At 44.3% G+C, this 15000-nt stretch overlaps 1 protein-coding gene across 1 annotated transcript in view; it reads left to right on the forward strand.

Annotated features, from left to right (window-relative positions):
• grik1a (glutamate receptor, ionotropic, kainate 1a) overlaps positions 1-15000 on the forward strand; it is a gene marked incomplete at its 5' end in the record, with an annotated part of 86272 nt that overhangs the window by 50553 nt on the left and 20719 nt on the right. The window contains 2 exon segments of the mRNA XM_031809406.1: positions 1-200; positions 1391-1509. The exon segment at positions 1-200 is cut by the window's left edge and continues 24 nt beyond it. Coding sequence (XP_031665266.1) covers positions 1-200; positions 1391-1509 — 319 coding nt within the window.

A 15000-nucleotide genomic window follows, 5' to 3' on the forward strand; every position in this document is an offset into this window, starting at 1 on the left:
CTGACCATCACATATGTGAGGGAGAAGGTGATAGACTTCTCTAAGCCCTTCATGACTCTGGGAATCAGTATCCTGTACAGGAAACCCAACGGCACCAACCCTGGAGTGTTCTCCTTCCTCAACCCCCTGTCGCCTGACATCTGGATGTACGTACTACTGGCCTGCACCGGAGTGAGCTGTGTCCTGTTTGTCATCGCCAGGTAAGTGATTAGGGTAAAGGGTTTTAGGGGCAAGGGTGTAGGGTGTAGGGTGCTGCTAGCATGTAGGGGTTAGTTAGGGATTCAGAAATGGTCATTGCTAGTTAAGGGATCAACCCCAAAACCAAAGCATTTCACACTTCAACAGCCCAACAGTCTGTGTGATCCATCCTATCCTCCAGTAGATAGGACTGTGTGATCCATCCTATCCTCCAGTAGATAGGACTGTGTGATCCATCCTATCCTCCAGTAGATAGGACTGGGTGATCCATCCTATCCTCCAATAGATAGGACTGTGTGATCCATCCTATCCTCCAGTAAATAGGACTGTGTGATCCATCCTATCCTCCAGTAGATAGGACTGTGTGATCCATCCTATCCTCCAGTAGATAGGACTGTGTGATCCATCATATCCTCCAGTATGGGTCTGTGTGATCCGTCCTATCCTCCAGTAGATAGGACTGTGTGATCCATCATATCCTCCAGTAGATAGGACTGTGTGATCCATCCTATCCTCCAGTAGATAGGACTGTGTGATCCATCCTATCCTCCAGTAAATAGGACTGGGTGAGCCATCCTATCCTCCAGTAGATAGGACTGGGTGATCCATCACATCGTCCAGTAGATAGGACTGTGTGATCCATCACATCCTCCAGTAGATAGGACTGTGTGATCCATCCTATCCTCCAGTAGATAGGACTGTGTGATCCATTCTATCCTCCAGTATGGGTCTGTGTGATCCATCCTATCCTCCAGTAGATAGGACTGTGTGATCCATCCTATCCTCCAGTAGATAGGACTGTGTGATCCATCACATCCTCCAGTAGATAGGACTGTGTGATCCATCCTATCCTCCAGTAGCATGTTGTGGTCCCGGATGTGTGTTGCGGTTGTTGAAAAGGAGAACGAGGCTATTTGATTTAATTATGTTATGTTATGTTTGAAAAAATAACAGCATTGTTAACAGAAGGTTTGTATTGGTTTCAGTTCAGTCTGTGGTTCATGTTGTCGATTGTAACTAAAGTACAGTATGTCACTATGTGCTGTGTTTTACTCTCTCTCTCTCCCTCTCTCCCCCTTCCTCCCCCTCAATCCCCTCTCCCTCCCCCTTCTCTCCCCTTTCTCCTTCCCCTTCTCTCCCCCTCCCCTCTTTCCTCTCCCTCCCTCCCTCTCTCCTCTCCCTCCCCCCCCAGGTTTACTCCCTACGAGTGGTACAACCCTCACCCCTGCAACCCCTCATCAGAGTTGCTAGAGAATAATTTCACCTTACTCAATAGTTTCTGGTTTGGAGTGGGAGCTCTCATGCAGCAAGGTATTTAGGTTACAGGTCAACGTTAACACCCATCCTAGAGGCTGCTGGGACCACTGGGTTTATAGTTACTGGGTCATGGGGCCACTGAGCCGGTCCTGTGGTCGGTACTGTGGGCCGGTAAACTCCTATTTCTACAGTAAAGACCCTACTGATACTGTAAACCCTGAACTGAGCCGTAACCTTTTAGTAACCCTTTAGTAACCTTCTAGTAACCTTTAGTAACCTTCTAGTAACCTTCTAATAACCTTTTAGTAACCTTCTAGTAACCTTCTAGTAACCTTCTAGTAACCTTTAGTAACCCTTTAGTAACCTTTAGTAACCTTTAATAACCTTTAGTAACCTTTAGTAACCTTTCAGTGACCTTTAGTAATCTTTAGTAACCTTTAGTAACCCTTTAGTAACCCTTTAGTAACCTTTCAGTGACCTTTAGTAACCTTTAATAACCTTTAGTAACCTTTAGTAACCTTTAATAACCTTTAGTAACCTTTCAGTGACCTTTAGTAACCTTTAGTAACCTTTAGTAACCTTTCAGTGACCTTTAGTAACCTTTAGTAACCTTTCAGTGACTAGTAACCTTTAGTAACCTTCTAATAACCTTCAGTAACCTTCTAGTAACCTTTAGTAACCTTTAGTAAACTTCTAGTAACCTTCTGGTAACCTTCTAGTAACCTTTAGTAACCTTCTAGTAACCTTTAGTAACCTTCTAGTAACCTTCTGGTAACCTTTTAGTAACCTTCAGTAACCTTCTAGTAACCTTCTGGTAACCTTTTAGTAACCTTTAGTAACCTTCTAGTAACCTTCTAGTAACCTTCTGGTAACCTTCTAGTAACCTTTAGTAACCTTCTAGTAACCTTCTGGTAACCTTTTAGTAACCTTTAGTAACCTTTCAGTGACCTTTAGTAACCTTTAGTAACCTTTCAGTGACCTTTAGTAACCTTTAGTAACCTTCTAATAACCTTCAGTAACCTTCTAGTAACCTTTAGTAACCTTTAGTAAACTTCTAGTAACCTTCTGGTAACCTTCTAGTAACCTTTAGTAACCTTCTAGTAACCTTTAGTAACCTTCTAGTAACCTTCTGGTAACCTTTTAGTAACCTTCAGTAACCTTCTAGTAACCTTCTGGTAACCTTTTAGTAACCTTTAGTAACCTTCTAGTAACCTTCTAGTAACCTTCTGGTAACCTTCTAGTAACCTTTAGTAACCTTCTAGTAACCTTCTGGTAACCTTTTAGTAACCTTCTAGTAACCTTCTGGTAACCTTTTGGTAACCTTTTAGTAACCTTCTAGTAACCTTCTAGTAACCTTTAGTAACCTTCAGTAACCTTTAGTAACCTTCTAGTAACCTTCTGGTAACCTTTTAGTAACCTTCAGTAACCTTCTAGTAACCTTCTGGTAACCTTTTAGTAACCTTTAGTAACCTTCTAGTAACCTTCTAGTAACCTTCTGGTAACCTTCTAGTAACCTTCTAGTAACCTTCTGGTAACCTTTTAGTAACCTTCTAGTAACCTTCTGGTAACCTTTTGGTAACCTTTTAGTAACCTTTAGTAACCTTTTAGTGACACCTACAGTTATAGTAGTACAACACCCTCCCCTCCCCACTCTCAACCAAACCAACATCTGAATAACATCATCATTTAGTCAATTAATAATCTAAACATGACTAAATCTATTAATATTCTAAACATGACTAAATCTATAAATAATCTAAACATGACTAAATCTATAAATATTCTAAACATGACTAAATCTATAAATAATCTAAACATGACTAAATCTATTAATAATCTAAACATGACTAAATCTAAACATAACTAAATCTATTAATAATCTAAACATGACTAAATCTATAAATAATCTAAACATGACTAAATCTATAAATAATCTAAACATGACTAAATCTATAAATAATCTAAACATGACTAAATCTATTAATAATCTAAACATGACTAAATCTATAAATAATCTAAACATGACTAAATCTATAAATAATCTAAACATGACTAAATCTATAAATAATCTAAACATGACTAAATCTAAACATAACTAAATCAATAAATATTCTAAACATAATTCATCTATAAATAATCTAAACATGACTAAATCTATTAATAATCTAAACATGACTAAATCTATTAATAATCTAAACATGACAAAATCTATTAATAATCTAAACATGACTAAATCTATTAATAATCTAAACATGACTAAATCTATAAATATTCTAAACATGACTAAATCTATAAATAATCTAAACATGACTAAATCTATAAATATTCTAAACATGACTAAATCTATTAATATTCTAAACATGACTAAATCTATAAATATTCTAAACATGACTAAATCTATTAATAATCTAAACATGACTAAATCTATAAATATTCTAAACATGACTAAATCTATTAATAATCTAAACATGACTAAATCTATTAATAATCTAAACATGACTAAATCTATAAATATTCTAAACATGACTAAATCTATTAATAATTATTAGCCATGAAGATGTTTTTCTTGTGCTTTTATGTATTGTTTTTCTATTTATTATCCCCGGAATTAAAAATGTACTATGCAGAATTGTAGCACCCCTTCATTACAGCTTCCTGTTTCATCCCTCAAACCTTCATTACAGCTTCCTGTTTCATCCCTCAACCCTCCATTACAGAACCCTGTTTCATCCCTCAAACCTTCATTACAGCTTCCTGTTTCAACCCTCAACCCTCCATTACAGAATCCTATTTCAACCCTCAACCCTCCATTACAGAATCCTATTTTATCCCTCAACCCAATCCCTTAACCTCAACAAGGCTCTAGCAGGTTTTACAGTATATGCTAGGTGTGTGCGTGTGTTTGTGAGTGAGTGACTGCATGCATGTCTGATTCTCTGTGTGTGCGTCCGTCCGTGTGTATGTCACCTAGCTTTGTGTACCAGTGTGGAGTTTACGGTGGCCTCTAGCGGTCTGTGGGATGGTGTGTGATAGTACCTCTGCCTTGGGTACATGGCAGTAAACCCCACCAGACTCCTCTCTGAAATACACTATTCATGTATTTTATTCTGGAAGCTCTGTAAAGGGTAACATGTTTAAAGAAGTGTACAAATGTTCTGGAGACATGGCAACCCTGAGGTAATGTTCTGGAGACATGCCTACTGTTCTGGAGACATGGCAACCCTGAGGTAATGTTCTGGAGACATGGCAATCATGAGGTAATGTTCTGGAGACATGGCAACCCTGAGGTAATGTTCTGGAGACATGGCAACCCTGAGGTAATGTTCTGGAGACATGGCAACCCTGAGGTAATGTTCTGGAGACATGGTTACCCTGAGGTAATGTTCTGGAGACATGGTAACCCTGAGGTAATGTTCTGGAGACATGGCAACCCTGAGGTAATGTTCTGGAGACATGGCAACCCTGAGGTAATGTGCAGGAGACATGGCAACCCTGAGGTAATGTGCAGGAGACATGGCAACCCTGAGGTAATGTGCAGGAGACATGGTCAACTTTTTTGTTTGTGTTTGTGGTGTGTTTGCCCATGTTTGTGTTGTTGTGGTCTCTGTGTATTTCTCTCTTTTGCTCTCTGTCTCTCTCTCCCTGCCCTCTCTGCCCTCTCTCTCTCTCTCCCTGCCCTTTGTCTGTCTCTCCCTGCCCTCTCTGTCTCTCTCTCCCTGCCTCTCTCTCTCTCTCTCTCTCCCTGCCCTCTCTCTCTGCCCTCTCTCTGTCTCTCTCTGTCTCTCTCTGTCTCTCTCTCCCTGCCCTCTCTGTCTCTCCCTGCCCTCTCTGTCTCTCTCTCTCTCCCTGCCCTTTCTGTCTGTCTCTCCCTGCCCTCGGTCTCTCTCTCTCCCTGCCCTCTCTGTCTCTCTCCCTGCCCTCTCTGTCTCTCTCTCCCTGCCCTCTCTGTCTTTCTCTCTGTCTCTCCCTGCCCTCTCTGTCTCTCTCCCTGCCCTCTCTCTCTCCCTCTCTCTCTGTCTCTCTCTCCCTGCCCTTTCTGTCTGTCTCTCCCTGCCCTCTCTGTCTCTCTCTCCCTGACCTCTCTCTCTCTCTCCCTGCCCTCTCTGTCTCTCTCTCCCTGCCCTTTCTGTCTGTCTCTCCCTGCCCTCTCTGTCACTCTCTCCCTGCCCTCTCTCTCTCTCTCTCTCTCTCTCCCCCTCTCTCTCTCGCTCTCTGTCTGTCTCTCCCTGCCCTCTCTCTCTCTGTCTCTGTGTGAGGTTTCACTGTGGAACAGAAACAACTGTCATGGAATTGACAAACCTCTCTTGCACGATATCTACTTTTTACTGTTTTTGTTGTTGTTATGGTTGCTATTGTCACACTCTCTTCATCATGCACATAACTGAACTATTTTTTTATTTCACCTTTATTTAGCCAGGTAGGCTAGTTGAGAACACCTTTATTTAGCCAGGTAGGCTAGTTGAGAACACCTTTATTTAACCAGGTAGGCTAGTTGAGAACACCTTTATTTAACCAGGTAGGCTAGTTGAGAACACCTTTATTTAACCAGGTAGGCTAGTTGAGAACAAGTTTTCATTTGCAACTGCGACCTGGCCAAGATAAAGCATAGCAGTGTGAACAGACAGCAACACAGAGTTACACATGGAGTAAACAATAAACAAGCCAATAACACAAACAAGTCAATGACACAGTAGAGAAAAGAAAGTCTATATACAGAGTGTGCAAAAGGCATGAGGAGGTAGGCAATAAATAAGCAATAGGAGCGAATAATTACAATTTAGCAGATTAACACTGGAGTGATAAACGAGCAGTTGACGATGTGCAAGTAGAGATACTGGTGTGCAAAAGAGCAGAAAAGTAAATCAAATAAAAACAGTATGGGGATGAGGTAGGTAGACTGGGTGGGCTATTTACAGATGGACTATGTACAGCTGCAGCGATCGGTTAGCTGCTCAGATAGTTGATGTTTAAAGTTGGTCAGGGAGATAAGTCTCCAACTTCAACGTCACTGGCAGCAGAGAACTGGAAGGAAAGACGACCAAGTGAGGTGTTGGCTTTGGGGATGATCAGTGAGATATACCTGCTGGAACGTGTGGGTGTCGTTATCGTGACCAGTGAACTGAGATAAGGCAGAGCTTTACCTAGCATGGACTTATAGATGACCTGGAGCCAGTGGGTCTGGCGACGAATATGTAGCGAGGGCCAGCCGACTAGAGCATACAGGTCGCAGTGGTGGGTGGTATAAGGTGATTTGGTATAAGGGGATTTGGTAACAAAACGGATGGCACAGTGATAGACTGCATCCAGTTTGCTGAGTAGAGTGTCGGAAGCTATTTTGTAGATGACATCGCCGAAGTCGAGGATCGGTAGGAGAGTCAGTTTTACGAGGGTAAGTTTGGCGGCGTGAGTGAAGGAGGCTTTGTTGCGAAAAAGAAAGCCAATTCTAGATTTGACTTTGGATTGGAGATGTTTAATATGAGTCTGGAAGGAGAGTTTACAGTCTAGCCAGACACCTAGGTATTTATAGTTGTCCACATATTCTAGATCGGAACCGTCCAGGGTGGTGATGCTAGTCGGGCGGGCAGCGAACGGTTGAAAAACATGCATTTGGTTTTACTAGCGTTTAAGAGCAGTTGGAGGCCATGAAAGGAGTGTTGTATGGCATTGAAGCTCGTTTGGAGGTTAGATAGCACAGTGTCCAAAGACGGGCCGGAAGTATATAGAATGGTGTCGTCTGCGTAGAGGTGGATCAGGGAATCGCCCGGAGCAAGAGCAACATCATTGATATATAGAGAGAAATGAGTTGGCCCGAGAATTGAACCCTGTGGTACCCCCATAGAGACTGTCAGAGGTCCAGACAACAGGCTCTCCGATTTGACACACTGAACTCTGTCTGAGAAGTAGTTGGTGAACCAGGCTAGTCAGTCATTTGAGAAACCAAGGCTGTTGAGTCTGCCGATAAGAATACGGTGATTGAGAAAGTCGAAAGCCTTGGCCAGGTTGATGAAGACGGCTGCACAGTACTGTCGATGGTGGTTATGATATCGTTTAGGACCTTGAGCGTGGCTGAGGTGCACCCGAAACCGGATTGCACAGCGGAGAAGGTACGGTTGGATTCGAAATGGTCAGTGATCTGTTTATTAACTTGGCTTTTGAAGACTTTAGAAAGGAAGGGCAGGATGGATATAGGTCTATAACAGTTTGGGTCTAGGGTGTCACCCCCTTTGAAGAGGGGGATGACCGCGGCAGCTTTCCAATCTTTAGGGATCTCGGATGATATGACAGAGAGGTTTAACAGACTGGTAATAGGGGTTGCAACAGTGGCGGCGGATAGTTTTAGAAAGAGAGGGTCCAGATAGTCTAGCTGATTTGTACTGGAAGACAGTGGAGCCACATGACAAAGAACACCTGTTATTAGACTCTAGTGATGTATAGACTGAGTTGTACAGAGACAGGTTGGTAGAAGAGAAGTCACACCTTTCCGTAAACAGAGATAAACGTTGCTGCTCAGCCCCCCCCCACACACACACACACCTTTCCGTAAACAGAGATTAACGTTGCTGCTCAGCCCCACACACACACACACACCTCTCCGTAAACAGAGATAAATGCTGCTGCTCAGCCCTCTTTGACAGCTTTATATTAATGTGATCTATCACAGCCCTCGGAGTCCCTCTCCTCTCCTCATCTCTCTCTGGAACACACAAACACACACTCACACTTGTATAACTAACCTTGTAGAGACACACAATTCAGTCCCATTCAAAATCCTATTTTCCCTAACCTTATTAACCCAAAAAGAACTAAACATAACCCTAGCTCCTAACCCTAGCTCCTAACCCTAGCTCCTAATCCTAATTCTAATCCTAGCTCCTAACCCTCATTCTAACCCTAATTCTAACCCTAGCTCCTAACCCTAATTCTAACCCTACCTCCTAACCCTAGCTCCTAACCCTAATTCTAACCCTAGCTCCTAACCCTAGCTCCTAACCCTAGCTCCTAACCCTAGTTCTACCCTTAACTTTAAACCCCTAGAAATAGCATTTGACCTTGTGGGGACTAACAAAATAGTTTGTTTACTATTATTAGTAAACAAACATAGTTAAACACACACACACACACACACACACACATACCGCTACACACACACAAACACTGCTTCACACAACTCAAAAAACAGACAATATCTCTGTCTCTCTCTCTCTATTTCTCTCTCTCATACACACACTCACCCCCCCCCCCCCCCCCCCCCCCCCCCCACACACAGTGGTTGACATTCAGTGCATACCACTCAGACACACAGACCCCTTGCAGCTCCCCCACTCCCCTGTTCACCAGACTACAGTGAACTAGAAACGGTATAGGGTTAGGGTTTGTTGTTCTTGTTTTGTCTCTGTACTCCAGTACTTTGGATTTGAAATGATACAATGACTATAAGGTTAAAGGTGTGATGTGTGTAATGGTGAGAGGTTAGCATGTCTTGGGGGTGTGGTGATGTGTAATGGTGAGAGGTTAGCATGTCTTGGGGGTGTGGTGATGTGTAATGGTGAGAGGTTAGCATGTCTTGGGGGTGTGATGTGTGTAATGGTGAGAGGTTAGCATGCCTGGGGGGTGTGATGTGTGTAATGGTGAGAGGTTAGCATGTCTGGAGGGTGTGAGGTGTGTAATGGTGAGAGGTTAGCATGTCTTGGGGGTGTGGTGATGTGTAATGGTGAGAGGTTAGCATGTCTTGGGGGTGTGATGTGTGTAATGGTGAGAGGTTAGCATGTCTGGGGGGTGTGATGTGTGTAATGGTGAGAGGTTAGCATGTCTGGGGGGTGTGATGTGTGTAATGGTGAGAGGTTAGCATGTCTTGGGGGTATTATGATGTGTGGAATGGTGAGAGGTTAGCATGTCTTGGGGGTGTGATGTGTGTAATGGTGAGAGGTTAGCATGTCTTGGGGGGGGGTGATGTGTGTAATGGTGAGAGGTTTATGATGTCTTGGGATGTCTTAGGGTTATAATATTTGTAATGGTGAGAGGTTAGCATGTCTGGGGGGTGTGACGTGTGTAATGGTGAGAGGTTAGCATGTCTTGGGGGTATTATGATGTGTGTAATGGTGAGAGGTTTATGATGTCTTGGGATGTCTTAGGGTTATAATATTTGTAATGGTGAGAGGTTAACATGTCTTAGGGGTTATGATATTTGTGTGTCAAATTTTCTTACTCATCATTCATTCAGGCTCAATAACCATGTTAGCGTCCACATTACTGTAAAAGTGTTTAGAAACATATTCTATCCAAAATACATTATTTACCATTCATTTCTTTTTCTATTCTATTGGACACAGAATAATCAGAAACACAACCAGAACAAATAGCAAATGAATCAAACAAGTTTGTAGAGTCACCCACTTGATGTAGTCAAGTTAGGCTAGGCTAGGTTAGGCTAGGCTAGGTTAGGCTAGGCCAGGCTAGGAATATGGGACATAATACTTACAGTTGAAGTCGGAGGTTTTTCATACACTTAGGTTGGAGTCATTAACTAGTTTTTCAACCACTCCACAAATGTATTGTTAACAAACTATAGTTTTGGCAAGTCGGTAAAGATATCTACTTTGTGCATGACACAAGTAATTTTTCCAACAATTGTTTACAGACAGATTATTTAACTTATAATTCACAATTCCAGTGGGTCAGTAAGTTTACATACACTAAGTTGACTGTGCCTTTAAACAGCTTGGTAAATTCCAGACAATTATGTCATGGCTTTGGAAGCTTCTGATAGGCTAATTGGCATCATTTGAGTCAATTGGAAGTGTACCTGTGGATGTATTTCAAGGCCTACCTTCAAACTCAGTGTCTCTTTGCTTGACATCATGGGAAAATCAAAATAAATCAGCCAAGATCTCAGGGGGAAAAAAGTAGACCTCCACAAGTCTGGTTCATCCTTGGGAGCAATTTCCAAATGCCTGAAGGTACCACGTTCATCTGTACAAACAATAGTACGCAAGTATAAGCACCATGGGACCACGCAGGCGTCATACCGCTCAGGAAGGAGACGCGTTCTGTCTCCTAGAGATGAACGTACTTTGTTGCGAAAAATGCAAATCAATCCCAGAACAACAGCAAAGGACCTTGTGAAGATGCTGGAGGAAACAGGTACAAAAGTACCTGTATCCACAGTAAAACAAGTCCTATATCGATATAACCTGTAAGGCCACGAAAGCACACCATGCGATTATTACACCATGCGATTATCTGAGGACAGCGCCCCGCATACAAAAGCATGAACAAAAAAAAATACAACCAGGCAGGTGCGCCACGAAAGTCAGAAATAGTGATCAAATAAATGCCTTACCTTTGAAGATCTTCTTCTGTTAGCACTCCAAAAGGTCCCAGCTACATCACAAATGGTCCTTTTGTTCGATAAAGTCTTTATATCCCCCAAAAAAATCAGTTTAGCTGGCGCGCTCCAGTCAATAATCAGCCAGTTTCCCTCCTTTAAAATGAATCCCAAACGGTACCAATAAACTTCTCCAAACATACATACAATTCATACAACGTTTACAATCCATACAACGTTTACAATCAAACCTCAGGTACCCTAATACGTAAATAAATGATACAATTTAAGACGGAGAATCGTTATTGTCTTTACCGGAGATAAACAACAAAGAACGAGCTCTCACCCACGCGCATGAAAACACTACAGCCAAAATGGGAGCCACTTAGAAAAACTACAAATTCTAGCAAATTTCAAGGTCAAAGTTTCAAATTTCAAAGTCAAGGTATTAGAGTGGCCATCACAAAGCCCTGACCTTAATCCTATAGAACATTTGTGGGCATAACTGAAAAAACGTGTGCGAGCAAGGAGGCCTACAAACCTGACTCAGTTACACCAGCTCTGTCAGGAGGAATGGGTCAAAATTCACACAACTCATTGTGGGAAGCTTGTAGAAGGCTACCCGAAACGTTTGACCCAAGTTAAACAATTTAAAGGCAATGCCACCAAATACTAATTGAGTGTATGTAAACTTCTGACCCACTGGGAATGTGATGAAAGAAATAAAAGCTGAAATAAATCACTCTATTATTCTGACATTTCACATTCTTAAAATAAAGTGGTGATCCTAACTGACCTAAAACAGGGAATTTTTACGAGGATTAAATGTCAGGAATTGAAGTGAAAAACTGAGTTTAAACGTATTTGGCTAAGGTGTATGTAAACTTCCCACTTCAAGTGTAACTTTTGATTACTTTAATACCCATATAACAGAATTTAACCAGTTTAATTTAATATGTACAAAAAAGTGCTGTAATTTCGACGAAAATCAAATTTAATAAAATTAAAGCTGACAGTCTTTAACTTCATAGTCATTTAAAATCTAAATGTTACGGTTCTCTAGTGGTGGTGAAGGAGAGTCGGACCAAACTGCAGCGTGTCGATTGCGATCCATATTTATTAAACAAAACGTAAACACGACTAAACACTAAACACTACAAAAACAAATAAACGAAACGAAAACCGCCTATACTTGTGTCAACTAACAAAACAAGGACATCAAGACAAATAGGACAATCACCCACGACAAACTCAAAGAATATGGCTGCCTAAATATGGTTCCCAATCAGAGACAACGATAAGCACCTGCCTCTGATTGAGAATCACTCCAGACAGCCATAGACTTTGCTAGAAAACCCCACTAGCTACAATCCCAAATATATACACACCAAAACCCCAAGACAAAACACACCACAATACAAAAACTCCATGCCACACCCTGGCCTGACCTAATACATGAAGAAAAAACACAAAATACTTAGACCAGGGCGTGACAGAACCCCCCCCCCCTAAGGTGCGGACTCCCGAACGCACCTCAAAACAATAGGGAGGGTCCGGGTGGGCGTCTGTCCATGGTGGCGGCTCCGGCGCGGGACGTGGACCCCACTCCTTTAATGTCTTAGTCCCCTCTCCCTTCGTCCCTGGATAGTCCACCCTCGCCGCCGACCATGGCCTAGTAGTCCTCACCCAGAACCCCACTGGACTGAGGAGCAGATCGGGACTGAAGGACAGCTTGGGACTGAGGGGAAGCTCAGGAGTGAGAGGAAGCTCAGGAGTGAGAGGAAGCTCAGGAGTGAGAGGAAGCTCAGGCAGGTAGATATATCTACCAGATCCTGACTGGCTGGCAGATCTGGAAGAGTCTGGTTGACTGGCAGATCTGGAAGAGTCTGGTTGACTGGCAGATCTGGAAGAGTCTGGTTGACTGGAAGAGTCTGGCTGAATGGCAGATCTGGCGGCGCTGGGCAGACTGGCGACGCTGGGCAGACTGGCGACGCTGGGCAGACTGGCGACGCTGGGCAGACTGGCGGCGCTGGGCAGACTGGGGGCACTGGCGGCGCTGGGCAGACTGGCGGCACTGGCTGCTCCATATAGGCTGACAGCTCTGGCGGCTTCTTACAGACTGACAGCTCTGGCGGCTCTGTGCTGACTGGCAGCCCCTTGCAGACTGGCAGCCCCTTGCAGACTGGCAGCCCCTTGCAGACTGGCAGCTCCTTGCAGACTGGCAGCTCCTTGCAGACTGGCAGCTCCTTGCAGACTGACAGCTCCGTGCAGACTGACAGTTCTGGCTGCTCTATGCAGACTGACATCTCTGGCTGCTTCATGTAGACTGGCTGCTTCATGCAGACTGGCAGCTCGGGCTCCTTCATGTAGACTGACAGCTCTGGCTGCTCCATGCAGACTGACAGCTCTGGCTGCTCCATGCAGACTGACAGCTTCATGTAGACTGGCTGCTTCATGCAGACTGGCAGCTCGGGCTGCTCCATGCAGACTGACAGCTCCTTGATGACTGGCAGCTCTGGCTGTTTCATGCAGACTGACAGCTCTGGCTGCTCCATGTAGACTGGCTGCTTCATGCAGACTGGCAGCTCGGGCTGCTCCATGCAGACTGACATCTCTGGCTGCTTCATGTAGACTGACAGCTCTGGTTGCTCCATGTAGACTGGCAGCTTCATGCAGACTGGCAGCTCGGGCTGCTCCATGCAGACTGACATCTCTGGCTGCTTCATGTAGACTGACAGCTCTGGTTGCTCCATGTAGACTGGCAGCTCCTTGCAGACTGGCAGCTCTGTCTGCGCTGAACAGGCGGGAGACTCCGGCAGCGCAGGAGAGGAGGAAGACTCTAACTGCGCTAAACAGGCGGGAGAATCCAGCAGCGCAGGAGAGGAGAGAGAGTCTGGTTGCGCTGAACAGGCGGGAGACTCCGGCAGCGCAGGAGAGGAGAGAGACTCTGGTTGCGCTGAACAGGCGAGGCGCACTGAAGGCCTGGTGCGTGGTGCTGGTACTGGTGTTACTGGACCGAGAACACGCACAGGAAGCCTGGTGCGGCGAGCTGCTACCGGAGGACTGGAGTGTGGAGGTGGCACAGGATGGGCTAGACCGTGAAGGCGTACTGGAGATCTTGAGAGCAGTGTTGGCACAGGACGTGCAAGGCTAGGGATGTGTACAGGAGGCCTGGTACGTGAGGCTGGTACCAACTTCACCAGCCGACTAACACGCACCTCAGGACGAGTATGGAGCGCTAACCCAGGTGCCATCAAATCCCCGACACGTTCCGTCGGGCGAATTCCATGCAAAAAGCACCAACACAGCAACTCCCTCATTTCTCTCTCCTCCAATTTCCCCATTAACTCCTTCACGGTCTCTGTTTCGCTCACCTCCAACACCGGCTCTGGTTCGGGTCTCCTCCTAGGCTCCTCACGATAAACAGCGAGAGTTGGCTCAGGTCTGACTCCTGACTCTGCCACACTCTCCCTGAGCCCCCCTCCCAATAAATTTTTGGGGCTGATTCTCAGGCTTCCTTCCGAGTCGCCGTGCTGCCTCCTCATTACGGCGCCTCTTTGCTCTCGCCGCCTCCAGTTCCTCTTTGGGGCGGCGATATTCTCCAGGCTGAGCCCAGGGTCCTTCTCCGTTTAGGATTTCCTCCCATGTCCAGAAATCCTTATAGCGCCTCTCCTTTTTGGGCTGCTCCTGCCTGTTGACACGATGCTTGGTCCGTTGGTGGTGGGTGATTCTGTTACGGTTTTCTAGTGGTGATGAAGGAGAGTCGGACCAAACTGCAGCGTGTCGATTGCGATCCATATTTATTAAACAAAACGTAAACACGACTAAACACTAAACACTAAACACTACAAAAACAAATAAACGAAACGAAAACCGCCTATACTTGTGTCAACTAACAAAACAAGGACATCAAGACAAATAGGACAATCACCCACGACAAACTCAAAGAATATGGCTGCCTAAATATGGTTCCCAATCAGAGACAACGATAAGCACCTGCCTCTGATTGAGAATCACTCCAGACAGCCATAGACTTTGCTAGAAAACCCCACTAGCTACAATCCCAAATATATACACACCAAAACCCCAAGACAAAACACACCACAATACAAAAACTCCATGCCACACCCTGGCCTGACCTAATACATGAAGAAAAACACAAAATACTTAGACCAGGGCGTGACACTAAATCTTTAACATTTATAATAACGCCTGGAGTA

Source organism: Oncorhynchus kisutch, linkage group LG29 (assembly GCF_002021735.2).
Source record: "Oncorhynchus kisutch isolate 150728-3 linkage group LG29, Okis_V2, whole genome shotgun sequence".
Taxonomy (NCBI): Eukaryota; Metazoa; Chordata; class Actinopteri; order Salmoniformes; family Salmonidae; genus Oncorhynchus; species Oncorhynchus kisutch.